This window comes from Dermochelys coriacea, chromosome 13 (assembly GCF_009764565.3).
Source record: "Dermochelys coriacea isolate rDerCor1 chromosome 13, rDerCor1.pri.v4, whole genome shotgun sequence".
Lineage (NCBI taxonomy): Eukaryota > Metazoa > Chordata > Testudines > Dermochelyidae > Dermochelys > Dermochelys coriacea.
The window spans coordinates 18,911,953-18,938,550 of NC_050080.1; the positions used below are offsets into that span (position 1 = coordinate 18,911,953).

The 26,598-nt window shown below is 42.2% G+C and overlaps 1 protein-coding gene across 5 annotated transcripts in view; it reads right to left on the reverse strand.

Annotated features, from left to right (window-relative positions):
* LOC119841848 (translocating chain-associated membrane protein 1-like) overlaps nucleotides 1–26,598 on the reverse strand; it is a 54,123-nt gene that overhangs the window by 8,622 nt on the left and 18,903 nt on the right. Inside the window, exons 2-10 of one of the 5 annotated variants that reach the window (XM_043495705.1) lie at nucleotides 21,763–21,823; nucleotides 15,440–15,558; nucleotides 13,974–14,094; nucleotides 13,830–13,888; nucleotides 13,112–13,196; nucleotides 12,945–12,976; nucleotides 12,799–12,869; nucleotides 7,588–7,692; nucleotides 4,444–4,587 (exon numbers count right to left, since the gene is read on the reverse strand). In XM_043495705.1, the coding sequence (XP_043351640.1) occupies nucleotides 4,444–4,587; nucleotides 7,588–7,692; nucleotides 12,799–12,869; nucleotides 12,945–12,976; nucleotides 13,112–13,196; nucleotides 13,830–13,888; nucleotides 13,974–14,094; nucleotides 15,440–15,558; nucleotides 21,763–21,823 (797 nt within the window). The remainder of the gene's footprint in view (nucleotides 1–4,443; nucleotides 4,588–7,587; nucleotides 7,693–12,798; nucleotides 12,870–12,944; nucleotides 12,977–13,111; nucleotides 13,197–13,829; nucleotides 13,889–13,973; nucleotides 14,095–15,439; nucleotides 15,559–21,762; nucleotides 21,824–26,598) is intronic. The other 4 variants (XM_038369565.2, XM_043495708.1, XM_043495706.1 and 1 more) reach the window with 4 other exon arrangements.

Genomic DNA, 26,598 nt, shown 5'->3' on the forward strand with positions numbered 1-26,598 from the left:
GAAAATAACTGATCTACCAATGTGATATATGCCATCATGTGCCAGCAATGCCCCTCTGCCATGTACATTGGTCAAACTGGACAGTCTCTACGTAAAAGAATAAATGGACACAAATCAGACGTCAAGAATTATAACATTCAAAAACCAGTCGGAGAACACTTCAATCTCTCCGGTCACACGATTACAGACCTGAGGATGGCTATCCTTCAACAAAAAAACTTCAAAAACAGACTCCAACGAGAGACTGCTGAATTGGAATTAATTTGCAAACTGGATACTATTAACTTAGGCTTGAATAGAGACTGGGAATGGAGGAGTCATTACACAAAGTAAAACTTTCCCCATGTTATTTCTTCCCCCCGCCCCACCCCCCACTGTTCCTCAGATGTTCTTGTTAACTGCTGGAAATAGCCTACCTTGCTTGTCACCATGAAAGGTTTTCTTCCTTTCCCCCACCCTGCTGCTGGTGATGGCTCATCTTAAGTGATCACTCTCCTTACAGTGTGTATGATAAAACCCATTGTTTCATGTTCTCTGTGTGTGTATATAAATCTCCCCACTGTATTTTCCACCAAATGCATCTGATGAAGTGAGCTGTAGCTCACGAAAGCTTATGCTCAAATAAATTTGTTAGTCTCTAAGGTGCCACAAGTACTCTTTTTTTGCGAATACAGACTTACACGGCTGCTACTCTGATAACTGAAGGGTGTAACCCCACGCCACTGTACTGAGGACCCATCGGTCCAATGTTATAGATGCCCACACAGGGAGGAAAGCAGAAAGGTGGCTGGCAAATATAGGGGAGGAAGGATCCTGGGAATAGTCCGATAGGTTGCCTTCGGGCATATCCTCAAAATGAGCACTTGCCACTTGATTATTGAGGATTGAGCTTGACTGAGAGGCCTGCAAAGGCTGTTGGCTAGTATGCCGCTTGTAGCCTCTGGATTTCTTATGGGGAGGCTCTGGGTGAGGGTAGCTCCCCTGGCTGAGGTTGCTGCAGCTTAAACCGCTTGCGGGCAGGGCCAGAAACATACAGGCCCAGCGTTTTAAGGGTCATGCGGGAATCCTTTAGGTTATGGAGCTTATTGTCTGTCTGTTCCACAAACAGGGCTTTCCCATCGAAGGGAAGGTCTTGCATCAACTGCTGAGCCTCCGTGGACAAGACAGGGAGGAGCAGCCAGGATGCCCGGCGCATGGCGATGGCCGAGGCCATGGTTCAGGAGGCAGTGTCTGCCGCGTCCGATGCTGCCTGGAGCTTCGCCCTGGCCACAGTCGTGCCCTCCCCCATAATTTCCCGGAACTCCTTCCTAAAAGCCTCAGGAAGAGAGCCCTTGAACTGGCAATAGCTTACAACATGTTAAAATCATAGCGTCCCAGGAGGGCTTGATGGTTGGCCACCCTCCACTGGAGACTAGAGGACAAATAAATCTTATGCCCAAACAAGTCTAGTGTCTTGGAGTCTGTTCTTAGGGGTAGCCCCAGGTTGACCTTGTTGCTCCCTGGGGTTAACCGCTTCTACCACAGGGAGTTGGGAGCAGGGTGGGTGTACAGGTACTCGTGGCCTTTGGATGGCACAAAGTACTTGTGCTCAGCCCTCTTGGAGATGTGTGGCAGGGAGGAGGGACTTTGCCATAGGGCATTATTGATCTTAGAGACCTCATCATGAAGGGGTAGAACCACCCTGGCCGATGCTGTGGAGCAGAGAACATCGAAGAGAGAGTCCGAGGGCTCCTCTAGGCTCCTCCACTTGAAGACCCAGGTTGGCAGTGACCCTCTTCAGTAGTTCCTGGTGCACTTTAACGTCATCCAGAGGAACTGGGGGAGGGGGCCCTGTTATAGCCTCGTCTGGTGATGACAAGGAAGTTGCCGGTGCCGTAGGGTCCCCCAAAACCACTGGTGGCCCAGTGGCTTGTTCCCCTGTTCCCTCTTGGACCTGCTGGGTCCTCGTGCCCAAGGCTTTGTGCACTGGAGGGGGGGAAGACAGAGAGGCAGCTGGTCTCTCTCAGGCTCCCAACACCGAGCAGGTGGACTGGGAGAACCCCACAGGTTCCATGGGTACCATGGCACCAGCCACTGTGCCTGAAGCCACGGGGCCAGTTTTGGTGCTGACAATGTAGCCGTACTGCTGGTACCGGAGCTTGTTCCGCCGTCAGGGAACCTCACTCCAAACCAAGGCTGGATCCTGAGCGGTTGCTCCCAGGTGACCAGCACAGAGCGGAACAGTGGCTCTGTCCTGACTGATGCCAGTCACTCCGCCTGGAGTCTCATCTGGAGCAGGATCTTAGGGACCAGTGGTGCTCGATGGATCCGTGACAGCTTGTCTCACGCTTGACGAGCGGTACCAGGATGAGGAGCAGGACCGGGAGTCGGAAAAGGCCCGGTGCTGGGAAGCGCTTGCACGCAGTGATGCCCTCCTAGGGGGATTGGCAATGAGGAATGGTAACATTGATCCACTGACAGGTCCTTGGAGTGGTACTGTGGTCTCGGAGATGATACCAGGTGCCGGGACCAGTACTCCTGCGGGGGGCGCATGCCTCTAAAGGTATGTGGCTGGCGAGCTGCACCTTGAGCCTCTCTACGCGTGCCCAAGGTTCATGGACCAAATGGGGCTGCGCTGCATCTGCCTTTTGCAGTCAGATGCGTGGTGGCTACTGGAGAGTGAGCATTGGCAGGAAATCCCCCACAATGGGGAATGGTGCCGCTGACGTGGGGACCAAAGCAGTCTGAATGCAGGCTTACCCCATGACCAGAGAACTGCAGGAGCCAGTGTGGGCGGCACAGGGAGGGACATGATCTCCTGCTCTGCCTGCAGTGTGCCTCTGGCGTGGACAGCACCCAGAGCTGACAGAGGCCTCTGCTGCTATCTGGGGTAGCTGGCGGAGGGCGGGTTGGGCTACATCGCTCCACCAGAGCTTGGGCCTGAGATCCTGACATCAGTGAAGAGTTGTCCAGCCTGGGACCTTGATCGCACCCAGTCTTATCCTTTCCCTTGCGGGAGGTTGGAGACCAACCTTGCACTGCCTTCTTGGGCTTCTTGGTTGGAGCCATGGATGGGGACCGGTGCCGGTCAGTGGATGGTCCCGGTGGGGTGCTGTCTACCGAGGTCACTGTACTGGTGCCTAGTTGGAGTGTTACTCCAGTGCTGGGGTGAGGGCCAATTCCTAAGGAGTGCTCTTAAACGAATATCGCACTCCTGCTTAGTCTTTGGCTTGAAGGACTTGCAAATTTTGCACTTCTCATTAATGTGCCCTTCGCCCTAGCAATGCAGACAACTGCTGTGTGATCACTAATGGGTATGGGCCTCTTGCAGCAATCACAGGCTTAAAGCCTAGGGACCAGGGCATGCCCCGTCCCAAGGCAAAGTTCCATTTGGGACCTACAAAGTCTCTAACTATAGTTAATGGATTTATAAACACTAAACAAAAAGCCATATACACTCCAATACAAGAGAGAACTAGTTTGTACGAAAAAGCAGCAACAGCACTAGCTGAAGCAGCAACAGTTCCAGCACCATCACTGGCATCAAGAAAGAACTGGGGGGGGAAACCGGCAGTGCCCTATATACCCTGGCATGTGCGCAGCACTTCAGGGGGCGCCAGACCAGTCCCCTATGGACACTGCTGAAGGAAAAACTTCCAGCACTCATGTATTGTGGCGAGCACACACACCCAAGTTGAATGGACATGAGCAAGCACTCGAAGAAGAACTTAAACCTCTCACACTGATAGAAACCAGATCTGGCCAAGGAGCACATCCAAGACAGAGCATATAGTCTGCATTAAATAAATGGGAGCTCCAAGTAAATACACCAGGGGAAAGTATCAAGGAAATATAACAGACAGCCTTCAGTGGCTGGTACCAAATTGTACAATTGCAGCCTCCTCTACCAAGTGATCTAAGAATGAGATTTAATGATGACAAAGCATACAAATTCAATTTCCTTTCCACCTACTGAATGAACAGATTGTTGGGATACAGGTTAAACAGCAGAGCTCCCAGTGAAAATTAATATGACTTCAAAAATGAGCAAGCAAGAACAAGCATGTTAGAAGATTGCTTGGGTTTTTCAAAAGAGTTGTTGATCAAAAGTGAAGGCATTGATACCTCAAAATTACAGAATGTTCATAATGGCCGCAGGGAAAGTTTAAAGCAAAAGCTCACACAACATTATGCAGGATCTTTTGCACAGTAGTCATATTAATTCAATTATAAAAACACTGATAAAGAAGAACAGAGACTTATGTTTCGTATGTATTTTGTAATAGCAGTCCCTGCTTTGTGGAAAAGAAAAAAAGATAAAATTCTTCCACCCCAAAAGCCTAGGAAAAAAGCCACCCAGGAAAATTCTCCATCAGAAAGCTCTACCATCTTGGAGAGGTACATTGAAGGCATTCTGAAAGCGTCACTTTACTCAAACATGAAAGTCTACTAGCTTTATTATACCTCACAGTGAGTACATTGAAGTTTCCGTCTGCTATGGAAAAACCTGGATTCTCTACTCTTGCCAGACCAAATCCAAATGTGAGCACAGATAAGGTTAGGGTCAAAAGACGAGCCATTACAAACAGTAAAGCCCAAAAGGTAAATCTGAAAAGGAAATAATAAAATTAATGCATCTTCCCCCTTTGTCCACCACTTTTGAACTTGGTGAGCTGTACAAAGCCGCCTTCTATTAAGCTTCTTTGAGCACTGAAATTTAAGATTAAAAGGAAAGGTATATTGAGATGAACAATTATTACAGGAATTCTCCATCTAGTTCTCCACCCACAACAGTGAATTCTGCCACCCATCCATATACACTCAATTATGCCTCAAATAAAACTTTCCCCCCCCCCAATATAGAAGTTACATGTTATTTTCAAATGCATGCTTAGACATTTCCAAATGTGGGGTCTATAATGACAATTACATGTATTGTCATGTGAAATGCACATAGAATGCACTACCTTTCTACTTTGTAGGTAACTTAGAACAAAGTGACATCATTTTAATATCCAAGCTTGCAGAGAACACAAAATTTGGTGGAGAAACATTGGAAAGGACAATGAAAAGTTACAAGCATCTATTATGAATTCCCCAACTATTTTTTCTTTTTAAATTTTAGTTGGCTGTAAGATAAGATCTCCATTATTTTAAAACATTAGCATATTTCAGTTAAAACACAATTAAAATAAAAAAAAGTTAGATAACTAACTAAACTTTAAGTCTTCCTCATCAACCCTCCTGTATCCTGGAGGTCTTCAAGATAGCCATCACTAGAGACACTGTTGAAGCCAAGAGCTGGAACCAGAGAGGTGTACCCAAAGGGGAAAAAAAAAAAAAAAAAAAAAAGACACTACCATTGCTTGTCCCACATCCCTGCCAGTAGCCAGGATCAAGAATTTAAGGTCCTCCAGGATGCAGCAATTTTGGGAGGTAAGTAGAGATCACTCACTGATTTACATTCTGAACACTGTTGTCTCAGTGAGGATTGATCAGACCTCTCACAGAAGTCAGTAAGGGAGAAATTCATTTATTACCAATTTGGAGAGCAAAAGCTTTGGTTTCTAACCAGTTGAACAGGACGTGGCCTACTGATATGGTGACACTTAATCTAGGAGAATACCATGAGAACAAACTATAGAAAGCAGCTCTCATTAAAGATTTCAGCAGTACAGAAGTTTTTACATCATGCCACTTAAATTATTATTGGATAAAAAACTAACTATTTTCAAAATCAAAAGTGCATTCAGAATCTCAATTCAAACACAGCTCGTTCAATTAATCTCAAACTTCAAAAGACAAATACCCAACACTCCTATACTCAGCCTGTGACAGCTCAAGCATAAGTTGTTGGGTTTTTTCCTCCTAGAAAAATAAGCCAGGGTTTTTGGAAAGCTATGAGAGTGGGAATTTATAACCTTAAATATGAAGTTACTAATAGCCTGGAAGCCCGTATGGAGAAATGGCTCTTGATAGGAGGTTTATTGTTCAAGATTATTTTTATTATAAAACAGCAACATTTTAGTTCTCCTAAAACACTCAAAATGCTTCTCTAACTCATCTTTTAAGGCGATAAATAAAAATAAGGAATGGAAACCTAAGATTAGGGTAGCACCCAAAGAATGATAAGTGTTTCCTAATCCAAGGAAGACTGTCCCTATCCTGAAGAACACATTGTTTGATCAGACAGAACGGGGAATACAACATAGTATTTGTATTACAGTAGTGGCCAGATGTCCTGATCAATACTGCAATCCTGTTACATTGGGTGCTACACAAATAAAAGTAGATAGGATCCCTGGTCTGGAGAATTTACAGCCTAAGATGACCAACTTAAAAAAAATGGGGGAAAGAGTTGTTTGTTTGTTTTTACTTTATTTGCATTAATACATATTGACTTTCTCCAAATGACCTTCAGCCTAATTATTTAAATGCTGGTGTTAGGAGTTGAGACAGAAACAAGTCTTGGGTAGAGATATAGAGAAGAGATAGTAGCCTTACAGATTAGTTCAAAGAGGACTGTGTATGCATAAGAGGCTGTGTGGAAGAAAGCAAATGACATTTGTAGAAGTCTCACATGAGTGGGCAGTCAAGTCCTGCACAGCTGGGAGCATGGAGGAAGACACTACAAGAGATATGAGTGGAAAAGTGGAGCAGAACTGTGAACAGACATGAAGGTTGGGATTTGAGTAAAGAGTTCAGATTGATGCAAAGCATCCCTCTTATTAGTTACTTACTTCTTTCTTGTAAGTTTCATCTTCCTCCGCTTTGCTCTCACACGAAGTTCATTTCCCCCACCCTCATTCTACAAACCAGTCCTCTTGTCTTTCCCCTTCCCAGCTTTCATGCAAGTGTCCTTATAACTCTACATCTCAAAATAAGTGAGCAATTCACTCAAGATATAGAGCAAACAATTTTACTTTATATGCTGTACAAAACTGTTGCCTTCCATAAATTATAAGTATTTTACTTTCACTTCCTGTCTACCCCTTGCAAAGAAGGGGCAGAATATAAAACTGATAATGCATAGACTGATTTTCTTCCTATCATAAAAGTAATACACTGTTTAGATTGTGCATTTATTACTATAAAATACTGGTATAATTCTGTCACTTCTTTGTTTACAATATTGGTTTACAATAATGAACAAAGTTCAAAAACACAAATAGATTCTGAGTGAAGTGTAGTGATTTTGGTGTCCATGTTACTTTTATTCTAAGGTGCACTTGTTTTTAAAACAAAGATCTCCATAAATATACTTGCAATGAAAAATATATTGGAGCAGGTACGCATTTACAACAGAGATGGCTAACACGTACCCAAGACACGATTTTAACAAATATTACTTGAAAAATTATTATGATCCTGAAGTGACAGATCTCTTTCTTTGATTCTACATGACGACACTGGATCTCTCATGGAACTCCAACCAAATAGTAATATTGGGATCACAGATATAGCTTAAGATGTGTGATGTCCTAACATTTGCTTTTTATGTTACGTGCACACAAACATGTTTATGCCAATAGAAATCGCAATAAAGCTCTGAAAATTAAACACAGAGGTAGTAAAATAAAAATAAGATATAGTACATGCAAAATTTACCCTTTCTGCTTGTTTTCATCACTGAAGTAGAAAAGACGCGAGGCATGAAAAATGAGCTCCACTAGATAGTGAGGTACTAGCAAAATTAGCCCCAGACGTTGAAAGCTGTAATGGAAAACGAAGGTTACTTATTTGTAACAGAGATTCTTCAAGATGGCCCTGAATATTCACACTTGTGGGTACTGTGCTGCCTTATCGTAAAGCCTTCTTCTAGCAGTGCCAGCTTGAATGCTCCCACTCCTACCCCCCTCCGCAGCATCACAACATACCCAAGATGAACATAGGAAATAGAGCACCCTCATCATCTCAATTCCTTCTACCACAAAGCCAGAGATACAGAATAAACAAATATTTTGACAGAGTGGGGAAGGCAATAGGAAATGTGAATAGGCAGAGCTCTTTTGAAGAACCTTGATTACAAATAAATAACCTTCATTTTTTCTTTTGAGCAGCTCTGCATATTCCCATTTATGGAACAGACTGATAAACAGTGCTGAGAGTAACCTAGAGGTGGACCCAGAGTCCTAGCTGAATAGAGACAAGCACTGCTTTGCAAAATCCAGCGTTTGCCCAAGAAGCCGAGTCCAGAGCATAGGGCTTAGTGAAAGTTTCCATCAAAGTCCAGATTGTAGCTTGCAACTTTCAGCAACAGACACCTACCTAAGACAAGCAAAGGAGGTAGCACACCTGTCTAATGGTCTAATTGCAGCAGACACAAGAATTTTTGCCAGTAGGTAGCATTCAGTAATACATTGTTTAACCCTCTAAGAAATAGTTTGGGAAGAAATCATATACCCCTTATCATTCTTGGCAAAAGACATAACCAATCTAGATGATATACAAAAAATTTAGTTCTTTCTAGGTAATAGGCCAGGGTCCTTCTGACATCCAAAGTATGTAGGACAGATTCTCACTGATTAGAGTGCAGCTGCAGGGGGGAAACCTGGCAAATTAATGGTATGCTTGATGTGGAAATCAGACACCATATTACATAAGAACCTGGGATCAGGTCTGAGAACTACTTATCCTTATGAAAAGAAGTGAAAGGTGGATCAGCCATAAGGACATTCAACTTACTCCCCTTGCTGATGCGATAGCAATAAGAGAAGCTATTTTGATAGATAAATAGTAGAACGCTCAACCAGGGGTTCAAAAGGCAATTTTACCAGCATGATGAACACCAAATTCAGGTTCCAAGAAGAGACAGGATTTCTAACTGGGGGATACACATTTGATAAGACCTTCATAAATCTTTTAACTGAACAAAGAGAACAGCAATCTACCATCTACTAGACAGAGTATGATACGCTGAGACGGCTGCCAAATGAACTTTTAATGATAAGCTAGATAATGTACTTAAAGAATCAGGGGTTAAATACTTCAGAACAGAAGGAATGGAAGCCAATGCAGGGGAATCAGATCTTCCCCTCATGCAAGCCTGAAATCTAGAAGCTGATGCCGCTTAAAATGGACCAGTAGACTGTATTCAAGAGTTAATTAGTATGTCCTGTACAGATGAAAAACATGACTGCTCAAGAGTAGAGTCAAAGTCCGAATGAAGAAAAGGAGTACTTGTGGCACCTTAGAGACTAACAAATTTATTTGAGCATAAGCTTTCGTGAGCTACAGCTCACTTCATCGGATGCATTTGGTGGAAAATACAGTGGGGAGATTTATATACACACACAGAGAACATGAAACAATGGGTTTTATCATACACACTGTAAGGAGAGTGATCACTTAAGATGAGCCATCACCAGCAGCGGGGGGGGGGGGAGGGGGAGGGAGGAAAACCTTTCATGGTGACAAGCAAGGTAGGCTATTTCCAGCAGTTAACAAGAACATCTGAGGAACAGTGGGGGTGGGGTGGGGGGAGAAATAACATGGGGAAATAGTTTTACTTTGTGTAATGACTCATCCATTCCCAGTCTCTATTCAAGCCTAAGTTAATAGTATCCAGTTTGCAAATTAATTCCAATTCAGCAGTCTCTCGTTGGAGTCTGTTTTTGAAGTTTTTTTGTTGAAGGACGAATGCCAACACTATTTGGTGAAGTGACTGTGGGTCTGATTGAAAGATCCTGTCCTCCTGCTGGGACTGAGGAAAACACAGGAAGACTCTGCCAGGGAGTTAAAGGAGATTGGTAAACCACTGCTGACATGGCCAAACTGGGACAATGAGTATCATCCTTGCCATGCCCTGACAGCTCTCTCACTACCTTCTGGATCAGTGGAAAACAAGAGGAAAGCATACAGCAACCTCTTTTCCCAGTGCAGAAGGAAGGCATCTGACAGGGGCTGACTGTTCCTGCCTGCTCTTGAACAGAAGAGAGATCTTTTGTTGAACTTTGTTGCAAACAGGTCTACATCTGATTGACCCCAACTGGACAACACAGTCTGGACTAACTGATCCTTTAGCAACCACTTGTGCACCCAAGATCTGTCTCTGCTTAGATAATCTGTGAATTCATTGTTTTCCTCAGCCAGAGGTTGAGCAATGGGATAAACTTTGTGACTAATACACTAATCCCATAGACCTATAACCTCTGCACACAGGAGAGTGAAGTGAGCACCTCTTGCTTGCTGATGTAATACATCACTGATATATTGTCCTTGACCTGGCTGCACAATCCTCCCCTGAAAGGTAAGGAAGAAACAATCTGAGAGCCAGATGAATAGCCCGCTAATACACTCATGTGTAGGTGTAACATTGAGAGACCCCGGTCGTCAGTGGCCTCGATTGAACCGGGGACCTCTGAAGCTTAATACATGAGCCTCTACCACATAAGCTACAAGCCAACTGGCTCTTAGCTAAGGCTGTAGAGCAGACTCATTTTAACACACACACACACACACACACACACACACACACACACACACACGATGGAACAGAACACCACACCCAGAAGGTGTGTGCGTTACACAGGGGTCTCTCCTGCACAGACCAGTGCCCTTGAACTGTCAAATGGAGATGCTCCGCCCAACCTTTGTTTGATGCAGCTGAAGTTACTGTCAGGGATGACTGGAGCACTGAACTGTACACCTCTGAGCATATTCACCCTGACAGACCACCGTTATAGAGAGACTATAACATTCTGAGTCATGGTGATCAACATCTGAAGGCTGTTCTGGCTTGGTCTATAGACAGGAGATATCCAGTGATGCATAGTCTCATTATCAGACAAGCAAATGGAGTCACAAAATGGGTCTTGTGGTCTTTGTGGCAGCTGCTACAAGAAGAATTTCATTCTCTTAGAGGAACACAGTCAAATCTTTTACTATGCTTGCTCATTTTGAGAAATCTGTCCTCTGGGAGAAAAGCTCTCCCTTCCACAGAGTGCACTATGGACCCTATAAAGGCAATCCTTTTAAGAGAATTGACTTTGGGCAGTAGAAAAGTAGCCTGAGGACTGAAAAGGGATTGATTGTGAAGTCAATATGGCTTAATAGGTCCTCATGCACAATGCCCCTCAGCAGCCAATTGTCCAGATAGGGATAATGAAAATACCTTGATTGCTCAGATGAGCCCCTATCACAGAGAGGCATTTTGTAAATACCCTGGGCATCATGGAAGGCAAAATGGAAGCATCTTGTACTGGAAATGATGCCCAGCCACTATAAATCAAAGGTACTTGGGATGATTGTGATTAACAGAAATATAAAAATACACATCCTTTAGATAGAGAGAGTTGTGAACCAATCCATGAGCAACAGTGAACGGATTTATGAAGGCCAAAATCAACACCTGGAAATGAAGCCTGTGAGCATATTTGTTCAAGTCCCTTAATCTATTATCCAATTAAACCCCCACATCCTTCTTTTGAACCAAAAAATAAAAGGAATAAAAGCTCTGACCCCTTAAATCAGGAGCCTCCTCGAATGCTCCTAAAAGAAGCAATTTTTCCACTTCAAGAAGAATCATCTCATGAGAAGGGGGTCCATAAAGAGTGAGAGGTAGGAGAGGGGGCGGGGGACAGTTATTTGAACTGCATGGCATACCAGGGGTAGTCAGTTGGCAGACTGTGGGCCAAAACCGGACTGCCAGATGCCTCAGTTTGGACACACCAATGAAATCCATCTTCCTGGAGCCAAAAGTGAACATTGAACCTGATCCTAGCCCTGTAGCACAGGAATTCGAGAGGTTTCAGAGTAGTAGCCGTGTTAGTCTGTATTCGCAAAAAGAAAAGGAGTACTTGTGGCACCTTAGAGACTAACAAATTTATTAGAGCATAAGCTTTCGTGAGCTACAGCTCACTTCATCGGATGCATCCAATGAAGTGAGCTGTAGCTCACGAAAGCTTATGCTCTAATAAATTTGTTAGTCTCTAAGGTGCCACAAGTACTCCTTTTCTTTTAGGAATTCGAGAGGATCAGACAGTTGCAAATCATGAAGTATGGCACCAATGATGGTGGCCAAAATAATATCTCTTGACTACGCAACCAGATCAGGACAGCTGGAGCCAAGTGCATGGACCTTGGTTCAAACACACGTAGCCTTGGGAGCTCGACTTAGGGGACATCCAGCCCCAACATAGGGTGTGGATTCTTGGAACCCTTAAGTCCTTTGGAACTACTGGAAACCAAGACTGGCCTCTTAGAATTTGGATCTGAGGACTGTTCAGATCCAGAGGGTCTGGCCTCGAGAGCTTCCTTGAGAAGGAGGAGCTGTAAGCAAGTCTCTAGGACTAAAGGTCCAGCAGATCAAACACCTAGAAAAGGAATGAGTTTCTCCCAGGCACTTGAGGCCCTGAACATAGTAGTCAGATGCTGGGAAGACAGCCAGGCAGGAAATTCACCTTTTGAAACCCAGGTTCTTCTGTTTCTTCAATTCTGCCATAATGCAGAACTGGAAAGAATTGCTAACTAAACTACATACCAACAACTAACACTAACTACATCAAGAAAAGAGGCTCTGGTTCCAAAAAGACCAGAGAGGTTCACATATGTCCAGACATGTGGAAAGAGGTGGTGAGGTTGTTCCGCCCCCTATCTAGCCTTTGCTTAGTATGTCCTGATGCGAGGGGAGCGGGAAAGGTCACGAGAGCAATCTAACGGACACTGCTACAGTAAAACCTTCTAATAAAGCACCACAAGGTGGCATAGGACCCATAAGTGGGAATATGCAGTGCCACATGAAAAATAGTAAAAAAAAAAAATTGATAGTGGAATAATGAAGTAAAGCTTTTCAGTTAGTAACAATTTACAGATACTTACTTCAATACATAGGCACCACATATGTGAGCAATGTAAAGGCAGATATAGTATAGCTGTCTTGGTATATCTTCCTAAAATTAAGAGAAAACTTAAAGTTAAATTTTAGCTAACCTGCTTTAAAACCCACCATACTGAAATGTGTCAACCTTCCTTATCTTCCTCAGTGCTGTACTTCTCTCTGTAAGGCAAAGGAATTCTATTTGAAGTATGCACCCCATTTAAGTTTCCCACCAAGATTACATTACCAAACAAATCAAGCAATTGAAAATGTATTTTTAAAGTAAAGTAGAGTAGCAAAAGTTTCAATTCATACCTTTCGAATCTTTTGAAAGTACAATTCTGGGAGTGCATGAAGCCAATAGGCAATCTGGCAGACATAGAAGAATTTTACCTGAAAACTAAACAATAGTTTAGAAGGGAAGAAGTTTAGGATGTTAAGTGTTTAGGTTTTTAAAGGATACAATATTTTACCTCATTCCCTCAGAATAAGAAATGCTGACCTATAATACGCTATCCTATATATCAAAGGAATTGCAAACAGAAACTGCTTTATCAGATACTATCAAGTCAAGAAGTAATTTCTTGAATAAGTGTTTACAAATTCCCTTCCTATTTGCAAGTTCTAGATCACCCTTTGGATCATTTTTTTTGTTTTTGTTTGCGGAGTGGAGGAACACCCACCTACCCACCTAGTTCCTTCAGTGGAAGACAGAAAGGTTTAGTAATACTGAGTCAGGCAATAATCCTCAAAAAAACACTTCTGCATATGCTTAACTTTACACTCATCGAAATCTGTATGGCTACTCACATGGTAAAGTTAAACACTGGTGCAAGCATTTCCAGGATGGGAGCCTAAATTCTCCCCCACTCCCCCCGCCCCCACACACACTCACACTAGGAATACAGAACAAAGGATTTTTAAGCTATTGGTTACTAATACAAATGAAAATGGTCTGCATTGTTTATATTACCGAAACAAATTTCTGGTAGCCAACTGTCAAACAGTTAGAAAAAGAGAATAAAACACTTACAACATGCGAGAATGGGGATAGTCTTTCCATAACAAGGTAGGGTTTGTCATGAATTCTTCCTGGAAAAAAAGTTGTCATTTAAAAACTTTCATAATATTTTAGATGTGTATTTTTAAAACAAATACAGATAGCAATTTGACTTACTTACTGCAGTCAAAATACTTGCTCCCCAGGCAAATGAAAACAAATAGAAAAATGCTAGCTGCCCCGATTCATTGAATTTGCTGTGCTTCGTTTTTGACAAATGGAGACGTCTATTAATTTTCTGAAAACAAGGAACACATTTGGGTGTATAAAAACAGATCAACATTTTACTTTTATTGTTATTGGTAGAAAAAAAAAACAAGCTGCTTGGCACTTAGCCCTCAATTAAGTAGCCGTTACCTCCAAGATCTTCCATTCCTCATGTTAGGCTCTAATCCTGAAAAATATTACATGCATGCTTAACTTTACATGTGTGAGAAGTCAAACTGAGAAGTGCTTATGTACTTAAATTTAGTCGTGTATTTTTTTTTTCAGGATGAGAGCCTTATTACTTAGTTACAGGTTTCAGAGTAGCAGCCGTGTTAGTCTGTATTCGCAAAAAGAAAAGGAGTACTTGTGGCACCTTAGAGACTAACAAATTTATTAGAGCATAAGCTTTCGTGAGCTACAGCTCACTTCATCGGATGCATTACAGCTACGCTGTAGCTCACGAAAGCTTATGCTCTAATAAATTTGTTAGTCTCTAAGGTGCCACAAGTACTCCTTTTCTTATTACTTAGTTAAGGTCTCATGCTGCAGGTGTCATTGTAAGGCCAGATTGACCAGGCCCTTTGTATTTCATATTTCCAGGTAATGAAGCTCTAGCATGCATATACAACAGTGAAAATACTGGAATCTTAAGCAAGTCACAAATTTGAGAAATTATTTGGCAAAGAGGCAAAAAATGAAAACCCAGAAGTTTACAGTCAAAACCTAACTGTAGATGTACAGCGATTGCAGAGGAATGTCAATGGTCACCATTAAAGACCGAGGTTAAAAAAAATTGCATGGAAAACAAAAGTGAAAAAATTCACTAGTTAAAGAATTTCTTATGTTCTGCTTTTTTTCCTTTCCTCCCTCCCCCAGCTTTAGATAAAAGAAAGAGTGGAAAGTACATTTAGATATTAATTCAATCAAAACATTTCCAATAAAGCAAAATGGAGGAAGGGGGACAGCATTTTATTTAATTTAATTTATTTATTTATAATTTAAATAGTTTCTGTATTGACTTCCAATTTAAAATTTTAGGGACATGAAGGTTCGATGTAGTGGACAAACTACGGTTTTTCCATCCACTTACTAATGGAGAATATTAGAAGAGTCAGAGAAACTGGGATTAAATATTACTTCATTAAATATATTATTATATAAATACATTTCCAGAATCTAATATTTATATCCAGTGACAAAGGAACCACCAGCATGTGATGCATAAATACACCTACATGGTTTTATTTTATTTTGCAACATGACTTATACAAGTGCTGGTTTTATCTTACGTAAGACTAGCAGAACAAACTTGTAACAAACTGCCTAAATAAATAAAGAATTTACATAAGTAAATTACATTCCCATAGTTAACTTACATCTAGTATGTATTCTTGGATCACAGCATGCAGAATAATGGCTATAAGCATGTAGAAGAAGATGGTGGCAATGTCTTTTGGACCATATTCATAGAAATGAATGGGTTCACTCCTGTCATCTGAAACAAAGTTTTAATTACTACAAAAATATCTATTTGAATAGAACACATTTACTTATGAAATGTTCTATGCTACAGAGAAAGGATAAATACCTTATCTACTTGTTCTCTGGCACATAGTATCCTATGTATCCAAATTCTTGCATCTTTGGCAAATGAATTCTGATCCCCCCTCAAATAATTTGAAGTATTCCCCACCCCAAATGCAAACAAAACTATAACTGTAAGACTGGAAGGGAAATGCTGTGGGTAGTACCATTGTGTGTCAGCCTCTATCAATTCTTTCTGGCCTAGCCCATAGAAAATATAGAGACCCAGCAAAATTCCATCTCAAGAAGTGTAGCTGTACGGAGAAAGGATATTATTGTCAATGTATGGATCTATGTAGCTCAGCTTCATGGATCAATTATAAGTAAATAATTTACCCTCTCTCTAAAAAGGGCATCTTACATATCCACTGAAATTTAAAAACCTGTTCCATACTTTCCCCAACCATACCAAACAAGCCTCAAAGTTCACACGCAGAGTCCTTCCCAGCAATTCACTTCCCTCTCCCTCAGCTCCTCCATTACCCCTAACTTCCCCAAGCCTTTGCACTGCTTCTGAGGGGTGCGGGAAATACGGTTCTGTATTGTAATTTAAATGAATTATTACTCAGAGTTCTGTATTAATATGCCTAGTAAGGAATCTATTTGTCAAAAAACATTTCCTGAATCTTTTGTGTTCTCTGTATTGTTAGACATATTTGTTGACAGGTATTTTGAAATAAATGACCGAAAATAATTGAAACTGGTGTACTTATATTGTGTTGTTTTGACAAATAAAATATGCAAAATTTTGCAGAATTTTAAAATATTGTGTGCAGAATTTTTAATTTTTTGGCACTGAATTCCCTCAGGCATAAGTTTAGTGAAAGAATAAAGCACAATTCTATTGCTTAAAGCAGAGCACATTTAGGTTGTTTTTTTCCCCGTCCCTTCTTTTGGGAAGGGAAAGAGAGCATCTGCCTACAATTCAATGGTTCTCAAGCTTTTGTATTGGTGACCCTTTCACATACCAAGCCTCTGAGTGCGACCCCCCTTATAAATTAAAAACATTTTTATACAAGTTAACACCATTATAAATGCTGGAGGCAAAGCGGAGTTTGGGGTGAGGCTGACGGCTCGTGACCCCACAATGTAATAACCTCATGATCCCCTGAGGGGTCCTGACCCCCAATTTGAGAACCCCTGACCTACATATTCCATATCCATCACTGCTTGCACACAGTAATGTATGAAAAAATTAGCTGGGGGTTTCTGCTAATCAAAGAAGCAAGGTGGGCGAGGTAATATTCAATTACAAGCATAAAGGCTTTTGTCCAAAAAGATAATGAGCATAGTTGGTTTTTTTTTCCTAGACTTGGAATATTTTGTTTCTCTGTAAAAACAGCAAATTTAGTAAACACAATATGAAAACATTACATAAAGAAATATTGAATGCACAGGGAGGGTGAAGAGAACAAGGGTAAAGTCCTTGCAGCACAGGCGCCGACTTTTGAAAGTGCCAGGGAGTGCTTGACCCCCGGCTCCGCCCCCACTCCACCCCTTCCCCCAAGACCCCACCCCTTCTTGTCCCTGCTCCACCACCTTGCCTCTTCCCACTCCATTCTGCCCCCTCCCCTGAGAGTGCCGTGTGCTCGCTCCTCTCCCCTCCCGCCAGAGCCTCCTGCCTGCACGCCACAAAACAATGGATTGCGGTGGGAGGGAGGGAGGAGTGGATCCATGGGGCCCGCCGGTGGCAGGAGGCACTGGGGAGGGCCAGGGGGGAAGCTGACTAGGGGGCTGCCAGTACCATTTTTTCCCCGTGGGGGTTCCAGCCCCAGAGCCCCACGGAGTCGGCACTTATGCCTTTCAGGCATAGACAGGTTATTCTTATTATAGGCAGTGCATGTAGCAAAACCTGTAGTTAAGATTGTCTGACACTTACCATTTAAAGAGCCTGTGTTCAGTTGCTTATTACTACTTTTCCAGACTTTAATTGTTTAGGCTGAAGTTTCCCATGGCAGGTACCTGCCTCAAGCGGATTTCTGCCCCCCTCCCCACCGCAAGTGTTTCAGATAAAGTGGTTCAGTGATTTCTGAGGATGAGATTAGGGAAGAATACTATTTTGCTCAAATTAAATAAATCTTATAACCATTTTATTGAGATGCTCTAGTGTCTCAATGCATTGGAGATGTGGGTGCAGACATGTATTCAACTCAGCTGTCCGTACACCCAAGTCAGGGTAGGATGGTGCTCGCCCTCTCCCTCATAACTCTTCTCATGGCTACATAAGGGCAGTACTACCCGGACCCCCCGTAGTTCCTTTGAACTGAAATCCCCAGCTGGAGACTCCGATGTGGAGGGGCAGAGCGTGGGTCATGCCATACATATCTGCACCCACATCTTGAAGAGCAACAGTTACAATACAGGTAAGCAACAGTCTCTTCTTCGAGTGGTTGCAGAGTTGTATTCCACTCAGGTGACTCACAAGCCGTTCCAGCAGGAGGTGGGCTCAGAGTCTTTAATCAGTTAGTGCACAGAAGTGCATTCCACAAATTTACGTCCAATCTTGATGCTGTGGTGATAGTGAAATGCCTAGCAAAAGTATTCACAGAAGACCGTTCAGCTCTGCAGATCCACTGTTGAGACATCACTAAGCAGCATAGCACCACTAAGCTCTGGTTCTATTAACCTGCAATGACTGTAGAGGTGTCAATTGAGCCACTACATAAGCCGTGGTAATGCAGAGAGTAATCCCCTTGGAAATGGTCTGCATGGAAACAGACCTGCATGGCCTTCATTTGCTCAGCATAAGACACAAAGATTCAAGGTGATAAACGAAATGGCTTATTTCTCTCTAAATAAAACACTAAGCACCACCCAACATCTAAGTTATGTAGATGCTGCTCCTTTGCACTTGAATGTGGTATGGGAAAAAAATATAGGTAAGTAAATAATCTGATTAAAGTGAAACAGAGATCCCACTTTAGACAAAAAATTGGGTATAGTCTTAAAGCACCGCCTTGTCCTTGAAGTATACAGAGGATCTTGAAGTGCACAGAGGATCTGCCATTAAGGACTGCAACTCACTAACTCTTCCTGCAGATGTTATACCCACAAGGAAGGCCGTTTTTGGAGAGAGAAGAGCATGTGAACATGTTGCTGCTGACTTAAATAGTGGACCCAACAGCACTGCCAGGACTGTTAAAGTCCACAATGGTAGTTTCTTTCACAGGTGGAAAAAAATGAACAACACCCTTAAAAAATAATTCTCACCATCGCAGGGTGTAAGAATATCAACTTCACTTGAATAGGAGAATGGAAAGAGGAGATCGCCACCAAGCGAAGCTTCAGGCAGCTCAATGAGAGACTTGAAGATTTCAAATGCAGCAAATAATCCTAAAAGTGTCCTTAATCTGCACTAATGTGGGCTGAATTTCTCTGGATGTTGCCAAATCAAAAACTGTTTTCCACTTAGACAAACCGGTGGAGTTTGTAGTTGGTTTTCTACTACTAAGCAGAATATCTCTAACCACCTCCAAGCATTGCTCCTTCCTTTCATCTAGCCAGGCAGCCTCCAGACATTAAGGTGCAGACTACTCAATGGTCGATAAACATTCTGGCCATGATGTTGAGTGAGAGGTTTGGGAGGTCAAGCTGACAGAGAGGGGAGGTCAGAAAACCAACGTTGCCTCAGCCATGAGAAGAATAGCAGCCAGGGTAATCATGCAGAATCTCAAGTACTTGCTTATGTTTGTGGAGAGCGTGGAGACTGAGGATAGGTCTCATTCCTCCCTTGAAACTGGGGGATCAGGAAATAATGGGAACAAAACCCCTTTCCATAAAGATAAGGAACCTCCTCTGTAGTTTCTAGAGTACACAGGGTTTGTACCTGCTGTAACAGCAGTGACTCATGATAGGGGTTCCTTTAGAGGGACAGGAAGATTGGAGGGTGGAATGGATAGGAACTAATGGCGTAACCCAATCCCACAGTGTTTAAGACCCATCTGTCCATATTTATTGTCTCCCAAGCACTGTAGAAGTGAGACAGCCTATCCCCAAATATTTGGAGCATGGATATGACATTGACAACTATGGTGCTGCTCTCGAAACGCCACTCAAATAGACTGTCTAGCTGAAGAAGGAAGAGGACAGACCATTTGACTAAAACTACACCAAGAAGGTTTCCTCCTCCATGATTTTTGCCCCTTTCTAAGGAAATCTTGCTGCCTCAAGGGGTAGGAGGACTGATGGAAATATCAGTGAGGATAATATTGTCATTGTTGGTTCCCAAAATGCAGTCTCTTTGTGGCTTGGTTATATATCTCCAATGAGTGTAGCATGGCCTGCAAGTCCTTGAAAGGATGTACCGTCTCAGCAGTTTTTTCTAAGGATAGGAGATAGGATAGCTGCCCCACAAGAAGGGCAATGTTTAAACCCCAGTCAGGGCATCCCACAGAGAGAATCTATCTAAGTAAGGGTACTAAACTATAAATATGTACAAAAAGTTACGAAGAGCTGTGAAGACAAGTGTGAAGAAAGATCACACTAAGCGCTGCAACTCTAGCTGGGGGCTGCAACTCTAGCTGAGAAGGAACTAAGAGGGGGTCAGACAGCACCACCCTTATATAGCCATGGGAGGGATTATGAAAGGAGGTGCATAAGTGCTGCCCCTACTGATTCTCCAACTTTGATGTGCTAGGCACACACGCGCCTGAGTGGAATACATGTCTTCAACTACTCAAAGAACACTATCTTGCCTGTGCTCTCACTGCTTCTGTTACTGGCTCCCAGGCAGCATGGAGGAAAAGGAGGAAGTCTACCAGGAATGCAAAAGGGTGAGAAAGGAATGTTGGGGTGGGAATGGGAGCATGGGGGTGGAAAGAGGATTACAGAGGTCTATAACCTCTAAAAAAACCCCACTTCCCTTCACAATATGGAATTAAATCCAAGACTTGAGTCTCTATGTTCCTCTACTCTATATTCATCTCCACTTTGCCCTATTGATAAACTGCGTGAATCATCCCCTGCTAGTAGCTGGTCCACATGGAGATAACAGTCTCTTACTGCTATAAATGACTCTGTTAATTCAAGTGGTGGATATCTGTAGAGTGGACGTAAATGTCTGAGCCTTGCTGGTGACAAACTAGGGTCAAATTCTGCTTTTTCGGTGTTGTGGGGTTGTTGGATTAATTTTATTTATTTATTACACCCAAAATACACTATGCTGAAGGAATGTTAAGATTGCAAAATTAAGTACTGAAGAGTTGCAAAGTGCCAGAATTAAGGGTACCTATAAAACCTTAGTTCAACCTCCTGCTGTGTATACATTATAATATAGTCTTTAAATTACATGACTATATGCTATTTTTTCCCACAGCACCTCTGCCTCTGTCAGTGCAGAGGAAGGACAGTGCTGTACGAATGAATCAGAGTTGTACAGTGTATGAGGCTGTTGTCTATAGGACTGCTGCCTCATTTGTTGCAGGAGTTGGAAGATGTGAGGTGTCTCATAGATACAGAGAGAGGAAAATGTGATTACACCTACAAAAATTGGTAACGGGACTCAAGGGCAGGTGTAGTTCCTGAAGTTATTTTATTTTATTTTTTAAATATATATTGATTAGATTTCAAGTCAGTAGTGTAATTTTAAAATAAAATGTATCTGATGGGACATAAAGTGAGAAGTATGTGAGTCAGACCTCTGATATCTTATGCCATTATTCAGGATCTAGCTATTTTAGATAGTAATCCCTGAAGTAATGTCTGTAACTTTTAAAGACAAAAATAAATTAATCCATTTAAGAACATAAGACAATGTGTGATTAAAAATGGGAAACATTTAGGAAACCACGTTCAGAGTTACAAAATATTCTACTTGGTATGAAATGCACCAAGTTATAAAAAGAAAGTGGAAGGCATACCATGCCTAATCAAGTGAAGCTGTGGTGCAATGGCAGTATTAACTATAGCAAAAAAATCAAAGTGGTAATTGCTTATCACTAGTGAAGAACTGGGAGCTTAGGTGTTATAATGGTGAGAACATTAGAAATCCTCAAGACAAAAAAGAAATAAGAAAGATTCTCTGAAATACAAGTGAAATGAGTTAGCGGTAAGACCATTTTTATAATTGGGTTGTTATGCTATAGAGACATAGATGGTGGATTTGCTTTATTCTTACCAGTGGTGTAGGTAACGTTGTACTGCACAGTAATAAAGATGATGACATACTTGGCTGTGACCTGAAATTTAAAAAAAAAAAAAAAAAAAAAAAAGAAAGAGAGAGAGCGAGAGAGAGAGAGAGAGAGGAAAAATAGGCCACATTAACATTCAAAGTTTTAAACACACACTAAACTACCAGCAGAGTAATTCCAGAGCCCCTAAGCACTCCTTCTCAGATGAAGTCTATAAGGAAGAATATAAAATCAATTAAAATAAATTTTGAGGGAACATAGTTACTTTAATGCAAACAGTTACTAATATTTAAATATATTTATGAAGCAGAAACCCTTAACATATCTTAACTTAACAAAGTTAAAGTAACTCGAACTTGGCAAAGAAAGTGGGGATGGGTCCCACTCAGCCAGTCTTGGTTAAAGACTATACTACTTGCCAATAGTTGATACCATCCACCTTGATGATTTCACACACCCACATCCACTTTTCAAATAAATCATTTAACATGTGTCTCTATGCTATATGGGGCTATGACTTTACTTCTGTGCAGGTGGTCAGACTAGATCATCATGACAGTGCCTTCTGGCATTAAAGTCTATGAGTCTATTTTAGCTTAAGGATCAATGTCATCCTTCTCACACCACTTTACAAAATATTTTAAATGTTGTTTTCAGTACAGAATAGAGGATACAGAAATTAAAATTACTTTCATTTTCTCCAAAAGTAAAAAAGATTCTTTAAATCCTATTAATATTAGTCAAATGAGTAAGTCCAGCAGACTTTTAAAACTAGATTTTTATACCATGCCCATCACTGTAGCATCCAAGTACCTAGGCCTCCCATAGCAAATAGATTTATCTGAATGTATGCATTCAAATTTCTGGGACATAAAGCCAGAGATGGATACCCACGAATCACTTGTGAATTTGTACGAGAGAGAAGCACACACGCTGTTGTAACATGCACAAAGTGTAATCCACTGTACGCTCTCTTTTAAATTGATTGGCATTGGAAAGATTTATAAGGAAATACGAGTCATACCAGAAAAAGCTTTTCCCATGTATTATGAAATCTGTAATTTCTAGTAACATGGATATAAGGATGCACAGAAATATATAGTTATGTAAAATATACACAAACTCAGCTAGCACTGAGGAAGCTGCAGTGGCATAACAAATTTTTTTAAAAGTAAACATGCAAATTTAACAAATGGGTCAAAACTGCACATCAATCCCTTGTGTGAATAATTAAGTTATACTGTTTGGGGTACATACATGTGAACCTCCTATACCAGAAGACCTATAACGTCAAGGAACTCTCTTTTAAAAACAGGTTTCAGAGTAGCAGCCATGTTAGTCTGTATTGGCAAAAAGAAAAGGAGTACTTGTGGCACCTTAGAGACTAACAAATTTATTTGAGCATAAGCTTTCGTGAGCTACAGCTCACTTCATCGGATGCAAGGATCATCACTTCATTCATCTGTAAGGAGAGTGATCACTAAAGATGAGCTATTACCAGCAGGAAGGAAGGGGAGGGGGGAGGAAAACCTTTTGTGGTGATAATCAAGGTGGGCCATTTCCAGCAGTTAACAAGAATGTCTGAGGAACAGTGGGGGGTGGGGTGGGGGGAGAAATACCATGGGGAAATAGTTTTACTTTATGTAATGACCCATCCATTCCCAGTCTCTATTCAAGCCTAAGTTAATTGTATCCAGTTTGCAAAATTAATTCCAATTCAGCAGTCTCTCCTTGGAGTCTGTTTTTGAAGTTTTTTTGTTGAAGGATAGCCACTCTCAGGTCTGTAATCGTGTGACCGGAGAGATTGAAGTGTTCTCCGACTGGTTTTTGAATGTTATAATTCTTGACGTCTGATTTGTGTCCATTTATTCTTTTACGTAGAGACGGTCCACTTTGACCAATGTACATGGCAGAGGGGCATTGCTGGCACATGATGTCATATATCACATTGGTAGATGCGCAGATGAACGAGCCTCTGATAGTGTGGCTGATGCGATTAGGCCCTATGATGGTGTCCCCGGAATAAATATGTGGACAGAGTTGGCAATGGGCTTTGTTGCAAGGATAGGTTCCTGGGTTAGTGGTTTTGTTGTGTGCTTGCTGGTGAGTATTTGCTTCAGGTTGGGGGGCTGTCTGTAAGCAAGGAAGTTTCACAAGAGATCCACTTCCTGGACACTACGCTGCTAATAAGCGATGGTCACATAAACACCACCCTATATCGGAAACCTACTGACCACTATTCTGACCTACATGCCTCTAGCTTTCATCCAGATCACACCACACGACCCATTGTCTACAGCCAAGCTCTACGATATAACCGTATTTGCTCCAACCCCTCAGACAGAGACAAACACCTACAAGATCTCTATCATGCATTCTTACAACTATAATACCCACCTGCTGAAGTGAAGAAACAGATTGACAGAGCCAGAAGAGTACCCAGAAGTCACCTACTACAGGACAGGCCCAACAAAGAAAATAACAGAACGCCACTAACCATCACCTTCAGCCCCCCAACTAAAACCTCTCCAACGCATCATCAACGATCTACAACCTATCCTGAAGGACGACCCATCACTCTCACAGATCTTGGGAGACAGACCAGTCCTTGCTTACAGACAGCCCCCCAATCTGAAGCAAATACTCACCAGCAACCACACACCACACAACAGAACCACTAACCCAGGATTACAGAGTTGGCAACAAAGCCCGTTGCCAACTCTGTCCACGTATCTATTCAGGGGACACCATCATAGGGCCTAATCATATCAGCTACACTATCAGAGGCTCGTTCACCTGCGCATCTACCAATGTGATATATGCCATCATGTACATTGGTCAAAGTGGACAGTCTCTACGTAAAAGAATAAATGGACACAAATCAGACGTCAAGAATTGTAACATTCAAAAACCAGTCGGAGAACACTTCAATCTCTCCAGTCACCCGATTACAGACCTGAGAGTGGCTATCCTTCAACAAAAAAACTTCAAAAACAGACTCCAAGGAGAGACTGCTGAATTGGAATTTAATTTGCAAACTAGATACAAGTAACTTAGTCTTGAATAGAGACTGGGAGTGGATGGGTCATTACACAAAGTAAAACTATTTCCCCATGTTATTTCTCCCCCCCACTGTTCCTCAGAGGTTCTTGATAACTGCTGGAAATGGCCCACCCTGATTATCACCACAAAAGGTTTTCCTCCTTCCCCCACTCCTTCCTGCTGGTAATAGCTCATCTTAAGTGATCGCTCTCCTTACAGTGTGTATGATAAAACCCATTGTTTCATGTTCTCTGTGTGTGTATATAAATCTCCCCACTGTATTTTGCACCGAATGCATCCGATGAAGTGACCTGTAGCTCACGAAAGCTTATGCTCTAATAAATTTGTTAGTCTCTAAGGTGCCATAAGTACTCCTTTTCTTTTAAAAAACAGTTCTCAATGGGAAAAAGGAGTTCTGTCTTTTTCTCTTGTGAAATGACAGCTTGACTTGTCTCCCTGTTGTGGGAATGGCAGCCAAGTGTCTGCTCCCAAAAGACAAGTAAGAAGAATATATTGCCATGTAGATGCAAGTGCCAGCAATACCAAATTAAAAGGAAAGAGGCTAGCAGAGTCCTCCCATGCCCCTTAGCGAGCCAGGCATGGGCTATGACCAAAACACCATCTGTTCCAGATCATTACATAGGCTGCAGTACTGTAATTCCCAGAGGATGGTACCTCCCCTTCACCTGCAGCAACACCAGAAGGCAGCTTCTTTACAGCCAAAGGGAATACTGAAGACATCAGCAGTTCTGATATTTGCATGTGGTTTTGTGGGGTTGGCATCCGACTGTTGGGTGGGAGAGAAGTCTGGGCACTGGGCTTGGGAGCAGTGTGATGGTGCTGCTGTGGCTTGCCTTTCATAACCCCAATTGTAGAGGCATAACTTATGGAGGCACCAGTTATAACTCCATAGTTAAAGCTCTACATTATCGGCATTTACCAATTTCTCCCAAAAAATTCCTTGGGTTTTTGGAAAAAAAACAGCATGTGGGTTTCAACAATTTTCAACCAAATGTTGGCCTTTTCAGAACCCAAGGAAAAATTTTTTTTTAAAAACAGGGAAAGCAGATAGGGTTGTGCTGAATGGCTGACAGAATCAGGAAGGGTCTCTGTCTGGCAGAAGGTGTCAGTATTTACAGTCTGCAACCTTCCATTTCTCTGTGGACTCTGGCCCTCCAGTGTGGCCCCGCATTTGCTTTCTCTGCTTAGTGGGAGCATGAGATGGACAGGGAGCCTTGTCCTAGCAGCAAAGATCACAGGCTTGCAGGGAGTGGAAGGCTGCATCCTGTGAGTACTGGCCCACTGCAGGACAGAGCCCGCTGCAGACTCATTCACTTCCTCAGGGCAAAGGGAATAAAGAAGGGCAGGGAACCAGGTCTCAGCAGTCGAGACACCTCTGATCACTGCGGGGTGGTGGGAAGGCTTCTTCAACTGCCACATTCCTTCATTTTCAGTTTTTAATCAATTTTCCCCCAATTTTTTTCAAGTTTTTAAATAAAACCCAATAAATTCCTGGGAAATAATTAAAAACCAAAAACAAAGGGCCTTATCCATAGTTGAGAGTGTTGAGTTCTGAACTTGCGGGGATTCAGCCTTTTAGGTATGAGAGTGTGAGATATAGCTTATTCTTCCCGAAGTTATAGCACGTAAGAGTAGAATCCACAAAGCAACTTAGGCTCCTGATTCCAATGGAAGTTAAGAGCCTAAGTTGCTTTGTGGGTTTAACTCTTAAGGCCTGTCTACACTTCGAGGAGCTACAGTGGCACTGCTATAACACTTCA